Below are 18,611 nucleotides of genomic sequence, written 5' to 3' on the forward strand. Positions count from 1 at the left end.
CTGGTTTTTTCCAGTTTGTGGATGCGATCGAAGAGCTGTTCTTGGCTGGAAGTTATGATCGGCGAGGAGATCCTAGGTTAGGAGCGTGAGATCCAGAGGGTCGGGATACGTTGACGTGAAGGAGGTTGCAGCACTAACAGATGTCTCGGGTAGTCTGGGCTCAACTCTTGTTTGGGCTTTTGTTGTTAGTTAGATAGGTCCACTTTTGTTTATAAATTTTTGTCCTTGGGCCTTTGTTGTAAATTTATGCTGTTTGTTTGTACATTTGTGTTGTTAGTCATAAAGCTTTCATCCGGGTATGTGGCCTAGATCCTGGTTGTTTACCAAAAAAAAACGAAAAAAAGAACAATCATTATTTGACTGTCAAGATGGTGATTATATCAAATACATGTAAGTTTACGCAAATCTGTAAAATTCTCTCCTGTTACCAAGTCAATTGGGTTTTTATTCTCTAAAATTTAATAGGTTTAAAGTGTTTTTATGTAGGATAATGCTAGGAAGACTAAATTTGAAGATAAAATTTGCAAACTAAATGATGTGTCTTTCTAGGAATGAACACGCTTCTCAATGTTTAAGTAATAAACCAATTATAAACTTCCATGTCTTTTAGTTTCCAAAATTTTTTCTACAATTTTTGTCTTCATAGCATTAGCCATTTATTTATAGTGTATTTTACCAAAGGGTAATGCAACCAGAGAGTAATGCAAATTTTGTCTATAAATTTATCTCCCTAGTATTATCCTTTATCAGAACCCGTAAGTTTTCTTGATAATATTGATTGTTTCGATTCATTTTATTTTTCCTTTTTTCTTGCGAAAAATTTGTCATGCCATTTGGTATGTATAAGTAGCTTGTAGACGGCTGATAAATCACAAGAAAGTACCTCTTGCCTCTTGTCTATTGTCTAGAGAGAGAGGAGAGAGAGAGAGAGAGAGAGAGAGAGAGAGACTTCTAGCTAGCATGGAGTACTCAAGTGATAGTGATCTCTCTGAGCCCATGTTAGTTCCCAAAACATCTTCATTACAGCAGATAGTAAGCTCGGAACTGGAAGACACACTAAACAACACTGACCTCTCAAACTTCCAGCGTCTCCGAACGGCCACGTGGCTCGAGACAAAGACCCTGTATCGCCTGGCAGCTCCGGCGGTGGTGGTGTACTTGCTCAACAATGTTATATCCATGTCCACCCAAATCTTATGTGGTCATCTTGGCAATCTTGAACTTGCTGCCTCATCTCTTGGCAACACTGGGATTCAAGTTTTCGCCTATGGCCTCATGGTATGCATAATAATTCAACTTACCCTGTTAACACTCATTTGATTTTTGAAGCACGAAGTTGATTGGTAAAGTTCTTTTGTCATATATGTTTCAGGGTGTGTTATTGTTAATTACCACATGCATGTTTAACCAAAAATTAATTTATTAATTGGATTAATGATTCAAATTTACAGTCTGTCAACATAACATATATCATATTGTCTTCGGTCATGAATCATATATACAAGTAACATGTGTTTTTAGTGCAGCTTGGTATGGGTAGTGCAGTGGAAACTCTATGTGGTCAAGCCTATGGAGCACATAAATATGAAATGCTGGGCATATACATGCAGAGATCAACAATCCTCCTCGTGGCAACTGGGATCCCACTTATGATAATTTACATCTTCTCCAAGCCCCTCTTGCTAGCCCTAGGTGAATCAGCCTCCATCTCAGCCGCAGCCGCGATTTTCGTATACGGTCTGATCCCTCAAATATTTGCCTACGCTTGCAATTTCCCCATACAAAAATTCCTCCAAGCCCAGACCATAGTGTTCCCTAGTGCCTACATCTCAGCAGGGGCACTTGTGGTGCACATAGTGTTAAGCTGGGTGGTGGTGTACAAACTGGATTGGGGTTTGCTGGGTGCGGCGTTGATGCTGAGCTTTTCATGGTGGATTATAGTGGTGGCACAGTTTGTGTACATTGTTTGGACTCCAAGGTGCAAGCGTACATGGAGAGGCTTTAGCATTAGGGCATTTTCCGGTCTTTGGAGATTTTTGAAGTTGTCTGCAGCATCGGCCGTAATGTTATGCCTTGAGACTTGGTATTATCAAATTATAGTTTTGATTGCTGGGTTGCTTCAAGATGCTGAAATTGCCTTGGACGCCCTCTCTATCTGGTAAGCACCAAATTAAGAAAATTGGCCAAATTAATCACTTTTACAAATCCATAAATGCTGTAATGATCAAATTTTTAATGTTTTAATCTAATAATTATGCCATCATATTTTTATCGCTATGTTGTTGGTATTTAATTAATACTAACCATTTTCTGTGTGACCAAAATTAGCAGATTAATAGCGAATTAAGCTAAAATAATTAGTAAAATTTAAGATCGATGTGCCATATAAACAAAAAGTCAAAACAAAGAAATCAATCAGTAATGCTCTGGTCCTACCACTAGAAGGTTCACCATCGTTCGGGCGTTCCTACTCTGCATAATTAGAACCACCCAAAACAACAAAAAGAAATAAACAAATTAAATCCTATAATATTTGCGTACATGTACATATGCATGCCACGTGGACCTTAGGCTGGTAGCTGCAACAACTAGTCAATTTGTGTTCTGACCAAAGTCAATTTTGCAGCTGTTTTTTTTTTTTTTTTTTTTTAATTTTTTAAATTTTAATTTTTATCCTTTTCTCTAATGGAATATTTAAATAATGCAGCATTACCATTAGTGGATGGGTGTACATGGTTTCTGTGGGGTTCAATGCTGCTGCAAGGTGAGTTAATTCACATAATTATTTTGGGGACTACTTAATTATTTACTGAAACTAACAAAACCCAAAACTATAATCCCCGACTTATGCAGTGTGAGGGTCGGGAATGAGCTTGGGGCTGGGCATCCAAAAGCGGCTGCATTTGCAGTTGTGATGGTAACTTCAAGCTCCTTCCTCATCTCGGTGGTCTGTGCCATAATTGTACTTGCATTGCGAGATGTCATAAGTTACATTTTCACTGAGGGGGAAACAGTCTCTAATGCAGTCTCAGAACTTTCTCCTTATCTTGCAATATCTATCATTCTCAACGGTATTCAACCTGTTTTGTCAGGTAACTGAAATTTCACGTTAAATATATAGGAAATAATTTTTACACCTTCATTTTCTTCTTCTACACTCCTCCTTTTGTTTGTACATTTTAATTACTAATTAACTTATTTAACCCAACAAAATAAAGTACTAGAGTCCTTTTGCTATGTATATACATGCATTCACTTAAATAAAATAAACATTACAAATTAAACCATAACTTTACCTACCAGTCAATATGTTGAAAATTTAGCCATGAAAGGAAAATAACCCATCTGAGCCAGGTGTAAACAGTGGCATGCATGGTTGATTAACTTGAATGAGAGATAACTGACAAATATTCTGTCGGTAATGTTTATCAGTTTAAGCAAAACTTTTTAAATGAGTGTATCTTTGTCTCCCTCTGAGACCTACTCTAATTCTTAAAGTAAAATTCAAATTTTAGATTCTAAATTTACTCCAAATTGCTTAAGTCTCGATGGCAAATATGAGTTAAAACCTAAAACTCATTTTTGGGACAAATTTAGATCAGGATCCCCCCTAAGTTAGTGAGGCTGGACTACTATATATGTGTATTTTTTTAGTTTAATATTATAAAATCATTGAATCCAACTGGTAAGATCTAATTTGATCAAATCTAACGGTTAAAAAAAAATTCTAACAGTCCAAATTTAAATCCAATGGCTAAAGTAATTAAAAAAAATTATTTTGTTGTGTTTCATATTCTTTCTTAATGTTCCACGAGTTTCATGGTGTTAGTTTAGTGATTTTTCAATATTTATTGGAATTTAAATATTTTTAGATTAAAATGTTCAAAAATTAAATTAAAATAGTCTACATAATTTTTTTCTTAACTTTAAGAAAAAAAATTTCCTAAATTCATTCTTTAATAATCGTTGGCTAAAAATTTAACCCAGAAAAATTGAAGGAGAAAAACGGTTTTTGGGTTAAAACTTAAATTTTCTGGATTAAAAATTTTTAATTTTAACCAAGAGTTGAAGATGATTTAAAAAAAGGTGGTACTTAACGATGCAAAATGACTTATAAATTAAAGAATAATGTCAAGAAGATAAAAATAATGAGAGATGACCCTACGACACAAAAAGTCATCAGTGGCCAGATTCCTTGTACACATTCAATATAAATGGAAAATGAATAATATCATTTTAATTTCTTACACTTTCTTATTTAATTATGGTCGAGGTTCAGTAAGCATCATGCTGAATCAGATTTTGTTCAACTTATTCAATCTGATGGCTTGAAATAAACAGGTGTGTGGGAAATTAAAAAAAGTGAAAATCATTTCTCTAGTAGAATATTAGATTTATCACCTTAATGTTGTGATGTTTTACAATAAACTGTGTGGCTACTTAATTACTTAAAGTAAGTGCTATCTACACACCCATTTTAATCTTTCACATACTCTTTTAATTTTTTTTATTATTAGTCTTCTTCAATTTATTTATTTTGATGGTCAAAAATTAAAAAAAAAAAAATGTGCGAAAAGTAAAAATAAGTGTGAATAGCACTAATCTTGATTCCTTACTTAACCTGATGATATCGATCTTCTCCTACTACTCGACATCGTTAGCGATGGACTAGTAGTTGAACATCCAAATCATACGTGGTCCTGATTTTAGTTGATTTTTGGTCCTATAATTTTCTGTTGGAATCAAAATCTGCCTCGTCTTTTTGATACTTCATTTATGGGTAAACAAAAAGGGGTGGCTGTTGGGTGTGGATGGCAAGCATTTGTAGCATACGTTAACGTGGGATGCTACTACATCGTTGGCATTCCATTGGGTTGCCTTCTTGGCTTCAAGTTCGACTTTGGAGCTCAGGTATTTCAACTTTTAATGTCATGTTTTTCTTTACATTTCTCCTATTGTAGTTGTTTTAGTTACAATTTATATCTTCTTTTTTCAGGGAATATGGGGTGGGATGATAGGAGGTACTTTTATGCAGACTGTTATCTTAATGTGGGTCACATTTCGAACTGACTGGAACAAAGAGGTTAGCTTAATTAAAAATAATTAAACATCTTTAGTTTTATTGTCAATTAAACAAACCATATTATATATATACGGTGAATTTTTGAGCAAAACGGAATCCCGCTCCTAAGGGGCTTCCTATATATATTTGAGTTCACAAATATATAGTTACCTCATGCATGCATGATGCATGCAGAGGGATATGTTCATGCACATATTATATAACATTCAAATTGTTTTCCAGGTTGAAAAGGTAAGGAATCGTTTGGACAATTGGGAAGACAAAAAGGAGAGTTCTCATGAGGATCTGCTGATTAATTAGAGCATCTCGAGATGTTAAATTTACATTGTCAAATTTGATTTGATGGTTGACATGAATTAGAAACTAAATTTACTTCATTTTTTTCTTCTAAGGGACGAGTCAAATTATTTTGAGTGCTAATATTAAAACATCAGTGTCTCATTTTCCCATCCATTATTTAATAAAAATATGAATAAGGTATTTATCCATTTGTAAGAAGACTTTTAAATCCTTGTTTAATTAATCACTAAAATTTTGGAAAAACAAAAAGTAATAAATAATGGTGGTGGGGTGTGACATTTCGGTTGAAGAGAGGTTGGGAAAGATTTGGGCTACAATCAACATATAGGTTGGAGGAAGGAATGGATGTGTGAGGCGAGAAACTAAAACGTATGAGAAAGAGACTTGGTGGTGAGATCTGAGACTTTTCCAAGAAGGATGAAAAGTGGTTAGGAATTTGGGGTTTATCAGGGAAATTTGATGATGTTCGTCCTATAATTGCCAAAAAATTCACTAACAGCACTGCAGAATAGTTTGTTAGTTTTTGTTCCAAGGTCACGCGGCAAACACACTAACACATTTTCTGGTAATGTATGTTAGTTGTCGAGTTGTGTTGTTAGTTATTTCTTGAGAAGTCCGCAAAGATTTGTATTATATAGGCGTAGAATTTTCCTTCAAGTGATGTTTGCCACGATATTGGATTATTTCCTAGGAAACCAACATAGCCTGTGATAGACGGCCTTGTGTTGATGTTTGTAGCCCCGTCATAATCTAAATATGCATTTATAGAGTAGTCTGTGCATTTTGTGTATCGCAAACCAAATGTAATTATGCCTTGTAAATACCTCAAAATTCTTTTGACTAAGTGAAAATACATCCCAGTAGGAGTAGTCATATATTGACACACCAAATTAACCGAATGTGCTATGCCAGGTCTAGTAATGGTCAAGTACTACAGTGCTCCTACTATGCGTCTGTATTGAGTAGGATCAGTCATAGGCACTCTTTCTGTGGTAAGTAGTTGTGTACGTGGTTTAGAGGGTGTGAATGTAGGTCTACAATTCTTCATACCAACTTTATGCAGCAACTCCCTTACGTATTTAGACTGGTTAACAAACAAAGACCCATCTTCCTGATACTGAATTTGCAAACATATCTTGGATACTTTGAATCAATGAACCTTTGAGGTTGCTTCATATACACATCTTCTTCCAAATCACCATGCAAGAAGGTGTTTTTGACATCCAATTGTCTTAATGATCATCCAAATTGAGCAACTAGAGCTAAAATTAATCTGACAGTTGTATGCCCAACAATCGGACTAAATGTCTCTGAGTAATCTAGCCCCAATTCTTGAGTGAAGCCTTGTGTTACCAACAGGGCTTTATATCTTGAAAGCATCCCATCAAGATTCTTCTTAACCTTATACCCATTTGCTACCAATAACACCTCTATCACTTGGTGGTGGTACCAGATTCCAAGTACTTTGTGCATTATAGGTCTGTTAAGATGTTTTGCACGTGTTTAAAATAGAGAGAATAATATTTAATAAACAACTAATTGAATCACATTATTGCTAACCCATTATAAGACTAAGCCCACCTCATTTCCCTTTAGTATAGATAATATCTTTTGTTACACAAAAAAAAAAAAAAAAAAAAAAAAAAAAAAAAAAACAAAACAAACAAACAATCATTTGACAACTAATTTAGTTACATTATTATCTGCGTGTGAATTTATAACCGGCATTACACGCCTCTTAAAATGTTTTGAAATTGTTTAAAAATAGATAAATTGAATCATATTATTACTAGCCTATTGTGAGGTACTAATTAAAAAAAAAAACCACAAAATCATTAATTATTAAAAAAATACTATTAAAATGATGAAAATACCCTTGCCTTATTTGATGCATTATTTTGGGATGCCTTTGAAGTTTTTTGTTAAATTATTTTTGGTAAAGCATTATGACACCAAAACACTATTCACCTTTTCTTCTCTCTTTATATATATTAGATAGAATAGATGATTTGCATGCGTTTAACAAAAGGCCCAAACAATATACATATTTCAATTTAGAATTACAATCTAGTGACACATGTTTTCAACACTTATTTTATAAGGTTCATTTCATAATATATTTCAACGATCACCTAATGTATCTCGTGTTTGATCTTCCAATATAATAGGAAAAAGAAAAAAAAACGTGTGTTGGGCTCAATGTGCCACTAGACAATGCCTAGTGGCACTACAACTCAATAAAATTTGACACGTGGTTAAATTTAACTACAATTTCCTATTTATATAAAAAAAAATTAAAAAATATTATTTCCAACATAAAACAAATAAAACAAAAAACACCACCCATACATCCCCCACGGGAAAAGCCTGGGAGATAAACTTTAATATGGGTTGATGTGGATCACTTTCCTAAGTAAGGGATGCTTGTTGCATTCACTATGTTCCTCCAGTTTATGTGTTAAATCTCCCTTGTCTTTGAAGAACTGAAATCCCACCACTTCATATTTTCTCTCAAGGTTTACTTGGAATATATTGTATAGACTTTAGTCATGAAAAACAATTACATATAATTGAATCCAGATTCGCTTTAATTATTTTGTTTTGTTTTTTTTTTTCCAATGATAAACCATTTTCTGAAAACACAAAATATTTCTCCTTTATTGTTCGAAGAGTTAGGCTAACTATGTGTTGATCTTAAAAACTACCTAGCATACGTGGCACGCAGGCCGAGTAATTAATAAGCTAACTACGTCCTTTGGTTGAATGCGAGGTGTGCCAACTCGTTAGCCGAGTTTGACCGGGGAGTAAAATATGTTGATGTGGCATTGGGCGCGCTGCTGACTTCTTGATCTCGCGACTGCAGCCGAGGAAGGAACACGTCTTGGCCTTTGGGTTCTAGAGCCTGAAGACAATATCAAATTCGGCTTTCAGTGCACCAAATGTAGTAATCTGGTAACACCTCACTTCGCCGAGAAGGCTGATGAGATGACCTCTACCAAGAAGAACTTGGAAATCCTTGTTGATTGAGACTTAGATAAATAACTAGTCAGTCTTGAAGCAGTGATATTTATCCAAACTGAAGGTGCTCCTCGGTCGGCTGATTCTACGACTCCAGATCCAGTGCTGTTTATATAAGCTGAAGAAGTCCACGTATTAGCCTTGAAAATTCGTCACAGTTAGGGGGTGTGTTGAGAGTTTTAAGCCCACATCAGAGAAAAAAGGACGTTGCATGTTCTTATAAGTAATTGACTACTTCTCACATATTACCAATTAATTTTATATGGTAGAACCTCAGGCCACACGTGAGGATCCGTGTTGAAAGTGTTTATTCCATATCGAGTTAAGAAGAGACCTTGCATATACTTATAAGTAATTAACTACTTCTCATATTACCAATTAATTTTGGAGTGAACCTCAATTTTCTATAGAATGTTTTTTTCAACAATGGCACGAGGCATCAAACAAAAGTTATTCTCTTAACCAAATAACTGGTTCCTGAAGTATATGTTCCCAATTTTTGAAAAAAAAGAAGAAGTAAATGTTCCCTAATCTCATACGTTTGAGTTTGATTTACCATAATTCTCAAGCTTTCCTACCTTACACAAATATTGTTTGGTAAGTATATAATCATATTTATTGCATTATTATTTTTTGAATAAACGATATTATTAAATGAGTTTAACTTCATAATGGATTAGTAATAATGTAGTACAAAAATAAGAGTTTCCAGCTCATGGATGGAAGGATTTTTATGGGAAGCGAAAATGAAGGCAAGATAACTCCTCCACTCCCATGGAATATATGGCGTGAGATAAAAGGAGAGAAAATTTTAATGCCTATAAAAGGCTTAGAATCCCACCAGCTATTGGGACGAGAGAAAGAGGAGAGGGGAATATTATTCCCTCCCACTTCTAAGTGTTTTATTAAGTTTTTGAACAAATACCGAATTCAACATCAAAGTGTTTTCTTTTTAGTACCCCACCTCTCTCAATGATAAAAAGCAAAGATGGCATCCAATTCTTAAAAAAAAACTACAAGATTATTGTAGGGGGACCCCACTCCAACATATTTATTTTAAATCTCTCATTTTAAATAGATAACGTTCTCTTAATATTTGCCGTGTATACTCTATTTTGTAGCTATATCATTTTTGTAATTTCAATTAATGGAGAGATGAAATTAAAACTTAGCACATCCCTCTTCTAATGATGAAAAGGGAAATATCTATACGCTTGGTTGTGAAGTCTTTGTTTGACCTAAAAGAAATTGATTAATTACACTTTTTTTGTCGGATTGGAAAAAATAGACTATAATTCTATCACAATTCATTTATAAGTAAAATAGAATGTTAATAAAAATCATTAATTAGTACTAAGTGACGCACTGTATTAGTTTGATGCCAAAACAGTACTTATGTCCACGGACAACGTGTCAAAAATATTCGTTCTCTAACATGGACTTTGTACATTATTAATGCAGCCTCATAATTCCAAAATTCCAAGCACCAATTTCTCTCCATGCATCGAACTGTGGCACACTTCTGCCACACACCCCACCACCTTTTTGGTCCAAAAATGAGCTCTCAACACCCACTGCACCAACCCATCTTACACTCCGAACCTGAACCGGCAGCACAAGCCTCCAGAGATGGAGAAGGTGTGGACTTTCTACTCGAGAAGGTGCTATCCGACACCCAATTGCCCTCGTTCAAGCGATTCCGCTTGGCCACATGGATTGAACTCAAGCTCCTCTTTCGTCTTGCTGCTCCCGCAGTCTTGGTTTATGTCATTAACAACTCCATGTCACTTTCCGCTCGTGTCTTTGCCGGCCACCTCGGCAATCTTGAGCTCGCCGCCGCCTCTCTTGGCAACAACGGCATCCAACTCTTGGCTTATGGCCTCATGGTACATTTATCAATATAACTTATGTGTCCTATGACTTGTTGTGTCATTAACAAGCATGTCAATTATTTAGTTAGAACTAAGATGATGAACGTTTTCAATATGCTCGATCACACAAAAAAAAGTTTCAAATTGACAATATCACAACATAATATGAAAATTAATTTATATACTCTCAATCACATGCATTTTATGTTGTCATTCTTATCTCTTTAATAATTTTTTTTTTGTTTGTTCTGGTTTCTTGCAGCTAGGCATGGGAAGTGCAGTGGAGACTCTATGCGGGCAAGCCTACGGTGCCCAGAAATATGACATGTTAAGCATATACCTTCAAAGAGCAACCATAGTCCTATCTCTCACTGGCCTCCCACTTCTGGCAATCTTTCTTCTCTCAAAACCCATGTTGCTTTTACTCGGCGAACCGCCCGCCGTGGCCTCAGCCGCCGCCGTATTTGTCTACGGTCTAATCCCTCAAATATTTGCCTACGCCGTCAACTTCCCCATTCAAAAGTTTCTCCAAGCACAACGAATTGTGGCCCCGAGTGCTTACATATCAGCAGCTACTTTAGGAGTGCATTTGTTGCTGAGCTGGGTTGCTGTGTACAAGCTGGGTTTAGGGTTGATAGGTGCGTCTCTTGTTTTGAGCTTGTCGTGGTGGATCATAGTTGGGGCCCAGATTGTTTACATCTTGGTGAGTAGTCAGTGTAAGCTGACTTGGAATGGTTTTAGTTTCCAAGCCTTTTCTGGGTTGTGGGATTTTTTCAAGCTGTCGGCTGCATCGGCGGTGATGTTGTGCTTGGAGTGTTGGTATTTTCAGGTGCTAGTTTTGATTGCTGGGTTGCTCAAGAACCCCGAGCTTGCCCTAAATTCTTTGGCTGTCTGGTAAGATCCTAACAACACTCTGCTTTCATTAATTAATTTAATTTAATGTTACGCATTTTAATTAAGTTTGTATATTCTTTCTCACTTATAAATATCAAGTCTAAAATTTAATTCTCATGAATTGCAAATTTGATGTCAAATTATTAGTGTCAGCTTAAATTTCACATTATATTTAGGGCTGATTTGGTATTGTTGTGCTTTGAAAAAAAAACAGTTTCTGCTGTGCTGTGAGAATAAGCAGCTGTGCAATAAAGCAGCAGAGTGTTTAGTAAACTTTTTTGTAAAAGTGCTTTTGAAAAAAAAAAAAAGAAGTAATATTATAGTGTTTGATAAACTTTTATGTAAAACATATGTGAAGAAAAGCTGGTTTTTCAAAGCTAGGTTTTGCAGCTTTGTGTTTTTGGTTTTTTTTCATCCAAAACTGTGAAAAAAAGCTGAAGTTGAATAATTAATCTCCCAGCTTTTTTTTATAGCCATTTTTTTCAAAATCACCTTAGTACCAAATTAAGAGTTAGTGTAAATAAAATTTAATATAAATAATTGATCTCCTTAACATTATCCACTTAAAATTTATCGAGGAGAGTGCTTTCACAAGTGAAAGAATATATATCTTCTCCTTATCACAAAATGACATGACACATCAGTCATTACCAAAATTTTCTCTCACATAGAAACATAAATGCTCAAGGCTTTAAGAAAAAGATAATATCAGGGAAAATAAATTTGTAAACGAAATAATGTTGATATTTATGATTAAATTATTAATTAAGTGTTGATTAACGTACTCATTTCTTATTGGTAACATATATTACCCTTTCAAAAGGGCCATATATAGAATGAGGATCCTCCTTGTGAGGATTCATGAGATCCTCAAATCGTGTCTGTTCATTGTACATTGTATGACCAATTTTTATCAAGTACTGTTCATGTTTAATTTTAAATAAAAATATTTAAAATAATTTATGTCTGCACGATGTACGATGAACGGACACGATTTGAAGATTCTCACAAAGAGGATCCTCATTCCCATATACAGGCTCCAATGTTGACATATAGATATCTTCCACGTACCCATCAAATCCTAATAATAACATCAATCTCGTATTAAAAAAATTAATTGATTTCAAGATCAACAAATACATATTTACTATGCATAAAAACAGTCGATTGCAATTAACTTACTTTGTTACTTTTCATTTTCTGACTAACTTAACTGTAGGATATTAATTCCTTGCCTAACTCCGGAGTGAAGTGATGTATCAAGTTCTTGCGTCCACAGATGCTGCACATTATAATGTTTTTACTTAATTTGTATAAAAGAAATTAATTTGGTCATATACACACCCCTTACCTCGTTAACACAAAAGAAATTAATCTGGTCATATACACATCCCTTACATTGTTAAAATTTAACGATTTCAAATAATTTATTTTTTAAGTTTCATATAATAGGTCATTCTTGTTATACTTAACAAAATTAGAAATGATTGTGTAAAAATCGACGAACATTAAATTTTATCATGCTAATCAAATAGGTAAAATATTTTAGATTTAGATGAATCTTCGTAAAGATGATTGATCTGTAACTGAAGATTTAAAAAACAAACAATTCAAATTGTTGCAAAAGAATGAAAGTGAACCCCATTTTTTGGATAGATATAAATGTATAATTAGCTTGTGCATGGTTTTGCTTAACGGTGGTTTCGCTTTCTTCTTGTGCAGCATGTCGATAAGTGGAGTGTTGTTCATGGTTTCAGCCGGGTTCAATGCAGCTGCAAGGTACGTACGTATATTGTTATTGTAAAATATTAGATTAATTAATCTAACTATGAAGAAAGTTGAGGTTTCACTATAAAATTAGGTAGTAATATAGGAGTAGTTTAACTTTTTATAAACCCTTACAAGGTTTTTCTTTTCACCGATATGAAACTCTTTTAACCTTTACATCCTCACATGCTCTCTTACGTGTGACAAATTTTCAAATCAAACACATAACAATAGAAATTAGTGACATGGAGCACATGTGGCCGTTGGGCTTCATACAAAAGACAACTTGCTCTGATACCATACGAAGAAAGTTAAGGCTTTATTATAAAACCAATTGCAATATAAATAGTAGCTTAACTTACTTATAAGCTCATGCAAGTTTTCACCTTCCATCAATGTGAGATTCATACTCAACATGATTCTTCACAGGTGACAAAAATTTTAGTTTAATACGTAGACAACACAAACAGTGTGTGACCATTGCTTCACATGTGAAACAACTTGTTGGCGTGAGTCCACGTCTTAGATGGATTAGGATTATATTTATGTTTCCTAGTTTGGTTGTGACTGTCTTTAATATTCCTTGTATTACAAGGAAAGAAGTTGTGTTTATATGTTGCCTGCCAACGGGAGAAGAGAAATATGAAGAAGATATTTGAAACCCTAAAACTAATTTTATATTGGCATCAAAGCAGATTTTGGCTTGTCTCCTTCTCCTTTACTCTAGCTGCTAATCTCTAGAAACCGAGAAAAAATTCCACCGTGGTCTCAAAGCAAGAGAACCACCCACTGGAAAAAAACAAACCCTATAAACCTAAACCACCAAAACCTCAAAGGCACTACTCACCCCACTGAAAAAAAGAAGGAAAAATAAAAAACCTAGAAGTCTAAACCTCTGCGTCTCGAAGCAAGAGACAAGAAGAAGACAAAGATTGAAACTCATAATCATAATTTTATCTTAGTGCCGACATTAGAGATTCTTGTTAGCTTCAAAATCAATTTGCAAAAGAAAAACAAAAGCTAAGGATCAAGGTGTGATCTCGACACAAGAGAGTGACCTAAATCCTAAAAAAAACCTACACAATACAACCACCAAGTCGTTGTGTTTCAAATGGCTGAACAGCGAAACCAAGGGAGAATTACAGACGTTGTGCAAGAAAAAAATGCTGAAGCAGGAACTGGGCTTACGTCACTAACCTTCAGTATGCAAGAGTCTGAGCCTGCTGTGTCTGGCGCCCACAATTCAGTTGGGCAGCAAGCAGGCGTGCATGCGGCAACCGCTAAACATAAAGGAAATCATGATGCTGGCAGCAGACTCAGAAAGGACCCGGACCAGTCAATCTTGGCCCACAACTATCTCTTTTAAACTTGATTGCTTCCCAAGAGCAATCCGACGATCCGGGTAACATGGTATTAGAGCAAAAAAACGGGCCTATACTGTCACGTGATGGGTAGGTGACTTGTCCCCGCACGATGATGGTGGGTCTCTTGGTCTCATGTGTAGGGTGAGTCATTTTGACTTCATGTGATTGCCAATATGTGGATCTCCCACGTATTAACCATTAATTAAGTGTCACGTAAGGAGACGTGTTGAAACATCCCACATCAGCTGTATCTTTGAGAAAAGAAAAGTTTAAATATCCTAACACCACTCTAATTAACATCGAGACTTTTTGTAATAAAACCTTACACCTGATGATTTGTGCAAGTGGTAATTTTCAAATTAGAGACAATATCGGTGTTGTTGGAAGTGGTCATTCAGCTCGTCTCTCTGATAATTCTAGCAATAAAGGAGTAACCCAACCGGATAAGCCCTTGAAATATGTTAAGTCATAATTAACTAAAAAATTAATTGATGAATAAGCAGATATGTAATTACAAATTAATTGATGGGAATTAATGAATTGCATGCATGCAGTGTGAGGGTGAGCAATGAGCTAGGTGCTGGGAATCCAAAGTCAGCAGCATTCTCGGTTCTAGTAGTAACTTTGGTATCCTTAACTTTTTCTGTTGTGGAAGCTGTGATTGTGCTCTCCCTCCGTGACGTAATCAGTTATGCCTTCACTAGCGGTGAAACTGTGGCAAAGGCAGTCTCGCACCTAACTCCATATTTGGCCGTCACTCTCATCCTCAATGGGATTCAACCAGTCCTATCCGGTACGTGCTATCTTATATATATCTAGTTTGGTTTAACCATTAATTAATTCACCCGGGATGAAAGCTTAAGGTTTGAATTATGTATTTTTCGATATGACATTGGGTGTGGTGTATATGGAGATTTTTGTGTCAGACCGTTTATACAGGGAATCGAATGTAAGAGATTGAGGATTGGAGTGCGTGGGTGTTGGATCTAAGTACAGGAGCAGTGCACAAAAAATTATTAGCATATGACACCTTATGTTCGTGTAAGATATTAAAACCTAATTATTTAGAAGACAAATTAAAACCCTAACTCTTGAACACTTGTTCTTGTGTCTAAGTGAATCATTAAACGTGTGTTTAGATCATTGTTCATGATAATTTAACTTAATTATGGATATAGATATATGGGGGTCATTGTAGGGGTGGCTGTTGGATGTGGGTGGCAAGCATTTGTGGCATATGTGAATGTGGTATGCTATTACGTGGTTGGAATTCCATTCGGCTGCATTCTTGGGTTTAGATTCGACCTTGGCGCTGAGGTACAGTTACCAACTCAATTATCTCCCTAATTTTCTTTTAAAAAAAATGAGGCAAATATAAAATTTTACACAATGTAGAAGCTAAATGTAGCTAAATGATTAGTAAATTATAAGAAATTGATACATGTACATAAGTATATTATACAGGGAATATGGGTGGGGATGATTGGAGGAACACTGATCCAGACCTTAATTTTACTGTGGGTAACATTTCGTACGGACTGGAATAAAGAGGTAATTTCAGTAATCAATATGCTCACTTAGTTTATCCTTTCAAGTTATCTTAATTTGTTTTTACCGGCAGCTTTATATATGATTAAATATTATTAATTCAACATTTTTGTTTCGTTACTAAACACTCGGTATTTTTGGGGGACCGAACAACTCAGGTGGACAAGGCAAAAAATCGCGTGGAGAAATGGGATGACAAGAAGCAGCCTCTACTAAAAGGTTGATGGCATCAATGGCTGGTTGTGATCAGGGCCGGTCTAAATATTATGGAGGCCCTGAGCAAAAATAAAAATAGGGCCCACAACCCTACAATACACACAAAAAAATTATGTTTTTCATGCGATTTTTTTCTAAGGTATTTGAATTTTTAATAATTTAAATAAATATTTTTCTTTGTCGGATAATAAGTTCTCATATATAGAAAAACAAAGTTACATTGTAAAAGTGGTCATAAAGAAAAGAAGATTATCATATGGTAAAAATACTACTCAATCGAACAATACTTGCATCTAAAGTGTCTAAGCACGGGACTTTAACAATGCAATTTTATGAGCAAAAGCCTTGTAGATTTGGTAGAAGTGAAAGTTCCAATTTTTGCAGTTGCGTGAAAGTGAACTCATTTTCTGAATAATCTCTGTGCTTGCCAAATTAAATTAGTAAAGACATACATACATTATTTTGTTGAAAGTTAAATTTGAATTAGAATGGATATAAAAAAATATGCGCCTCTAGTTAACTTTCTTGATGAATTAACCAAATTTTAGCAATTATAATCAAAGTTACTAGTGCCTCTAGTCAACCCTCTTGTTGAATTAACCAAATTTTTTTAAATATATATATATATATATAAATGAAATTAACAATCAAACAAAAATAAGTAAAAAAATAAGGAAAAGGGCACAAAGAATAGTTCGAACATGGGCCCTCATTATTGAGGAACAACGGAATCAACGCCTCCAGTTAACCTACTTGATGAATTAATCAATTTTTCTTTTAATGTCCACGCTTACAGGAACATATATGAATGGACTACCTTAATAATTTTGATGCCTCCAATTTTTTGAGACCCCGGACGGTCACCCTGCTGGCACTAGGCCAGGGTCGGCTCTGGCTGAGATCATAAAGCCACAAGTTTTAAATAGGCCACAATTGTTTTTTTTTTTTTTTTTTTGGTCATTAGTTAAATTTGGGGATGAGGGGAATCGAACTTGGATAAGGTGGGAGTTTTCTTAGCTCAAGTGCCACTGCAACTAGGCCCCCATCCTCAATAGGCCACAGTTGTTGGTTCGGCATGCCATGCCATGCCATGCATGCATTGCAGGCTGGCGAACTCTATATATAATTGCCAATGTAATATAAATTGTACCCATTAATAAAATAAAAAATATTACTCTTAGCACATTTTTTGAAGGAGAGAGTTAGAGAGAGATTCAGGAAGGATCGGATAAGGTTTTTGCTTCCATTTTTTTTCATCCCATTGAATCATAATCACCAATCAAAGATAAGGGTAGATTACAAATAACTAACATTAATTTTCTATCTTAAGCATTGTCTAGTGACACGTTAAGCCTTGAATAAGTTTTTCTCTCCTATTACAATCATTCATCTTTCTATTTATAATTGTGAGTTTAGGTCAATTAAGTTGGTTATATGTGTACGTATATATATTATAAGTCAAAAAATTTTGAAAGAGTAAAAGTTTAAAGGTTTTTTTTATCATTGCAAATCAAAAATCATTTTACAAATTGGATTTAAGTCGATCAACGTTTTCAATTTATTCATATGTGTGTGTGTGTAACCATGATAAGTAGTCGAGTAGAAATTAATATAGTAAAATTTCAAACAAAATATATTCTCTGATTATGAGTTTGAAATACGAAATTGGAAAAAACATAGGTGGTTTTTTAATTGAAAACTCAGAGAGAATGTGTATCACCAAATGTGAGCTAAAATGCCTATAAACTTTTCGAATCCTAATAAAGGTTAGTCATATTCTTCGAAGTGTGAAATCCCTTAGGTTTTCATGTTAGGCTAAAGTTATGTGTTGAAAAGTCAAAAGGGGCATTACAATTCAGAAGTTAAAAATGGGATTACAAGATGATTTTAAAAGGAAACATTCAGTTCCATCAATCAATCAGAAAAAGGCGTGCCATGCGTGATGCATGATTAATGAAACGAGTGATTTTTTATCAAATAATAATGGAGGGAGTTAGTTGCTGGTACAAAGCTATTTGTGAGATAAAGCGTGCCAAGCACAATCCTGCTGACTCTTCTAATAACTAAAAAGAAATATATTATAACAGTCCAGTCATAACAACTAATCCTAACTATTAATCGCAGGTCTGAATAAAATCAGGAGCAGTGGAGCACCTCATACAACCCAAGTTTAAGTTTCATGCAAATGTATACCTAGCAAATATATATATATATATATATATATGTCATGTTAATCATAACGTGGGGCTAGAGTTCCAAGTTTAGTAAATAATTTTAACCTTAAATATATACATTTTTTTTTTCTAACTGTAAGTGATATTATACATTAATTTACGCTAAGAAACTGAATGATTGTTTTTAATCGAAACGCAATGGTTTGAAGCGAAGGATCCTAGCCCGCACAAACAATCCACCACTTGGAAATATATACACTAATTTCTAGAAACCCATAGTTGACTTATTTGTGGACATTTTTTCAGACACTAATTAATTATACTAATTGGATTTATGGGTTGTTCTACGTGGACCAACTATATTTTCCCTCTGGCC

General features: G+C 34.8%; 2 protein-coding genes across 3 annotated transcripts; both read left to right on the plus strand.

Moving 5' to 3' along the window:
* Window positions 1–891: 891 nt before the first annotated feature.
* On the plus strand, window positions 892–5,487 carry LOC137726397 (protein DETOXIFICATION 40-like). Of its 2 annotated transcripts, none has more exons than XM_068465321.1 (7): window positions 892–1,278; window positions 1,527–2,158; window positions 2,708–2,764; window positions 2,854–3,092; window positions 4,793–4,911; window positions 4,997–5,083; window positions 5,306–5,487. In XM_068465321.1, the coding sequence occupies exons 1-7, from the start codon at window positions 961–963 to the stop codon at window positions 5,381–5,383; spliced, it is 1,530 nt and encodes a 509-aa protein (XP_068321422.1). In that variant the 5' UTR covers window positions 892–960; the 3' UTR covers window positions 5,384–5,487. The 2 variants fall into 2 exon arrangements, with proteins under 2 accessions (XP_068321422.1, XP_068321423.1); XM_068465322.1 differs by having other exon boundaries at window positions 1,145–1,278; window positions 1,522–2,158.
* A 4,413-nt stretch (window positions 5,488–9,900) lies between these two features.
* LOC137726497 (protein DETOXIFICATION 40-like) lies at window positions 9,901–16,239 on the plus strand. The gene is made up of 7 exons (XM_068465431.1): window positions 9,901–10,287; window positions 10,535–11,166; window positions 12,889–12,945; window positions 14,852–15,090; window positions 15,496–15,614; window positions 15,762–15,848; window positions 16,004–16,239. The coding sequence occupies exons 1-7, from the start codon at window positions 9,901–9,903 to the stop codon at window positions 16,067–16,069; spliced, it is 1,587 nt and encodes a 528-aa protein (XP_068321532.1). The 3' UTR covers window positions 16,070–16,239.
* Window positions 16,240–18,611: the final 2,372 nt, after the last annotated feature.

Source organism: Pyrus communis, chromosome 2, assembly GCF_963583255.1.
Source record: "Pyrus communis chromosome 2, drPyrComm1.1, whole genome shotgun sequence".
Taxonomy (NCBI): domain Eukaryota; kingdom Viridiplantae; phylum Streptophyta; class Magnoliopsida; order Rosales; family Rosaceae; genus Pyrus; species Pyrus communis.

Bases quoted from the DNA above. Each gene is read 5' to 3' on its own strand.
- LOC137726397 (XM_068465321.1), top strand. From the start codon at position 961: ATGGAGTACTCAAGTGATAGTGATCTCTCTGAGCCCATGTTAGTTCCC. The intron at 3,093-4,792 runs GTAACTGAAATT...GTAAACAAAAAG, and splicing joins TATTCAACCTGTTTTGTCAG to GGGTGGCTGTTGGGTGTGGA. The intron at 5,084-5,305 runs GTTAGCTTAATT...ATTGTTTTCCAG, and splicing joins GAACTGACTGGAACAAAGAG to GTTGAAAAGGTAAGGAATCG.
- LOC137726497 (XM_068465431.1), top strand. From the start codon at position 9,901: ATGCATCGAACTGTGGCACACTTCTGCCACACACCCCACCACCTTTTT. The intron at 11,167-12,888 runs GTAAGATCCTAA...CTTCTTGTGCAG, and splicing joins CTAAATTCTTTGGCTGTCTG to CATGTCGATAAGTGGAGTGT. The intron at 12,946-14,851 runs GTACGTACGTAT...GCATGCATGCAG, and splicing joins GGGTTCAATGCAGCTGCAAG to TGTGAGGGTGAGCAATGAGC.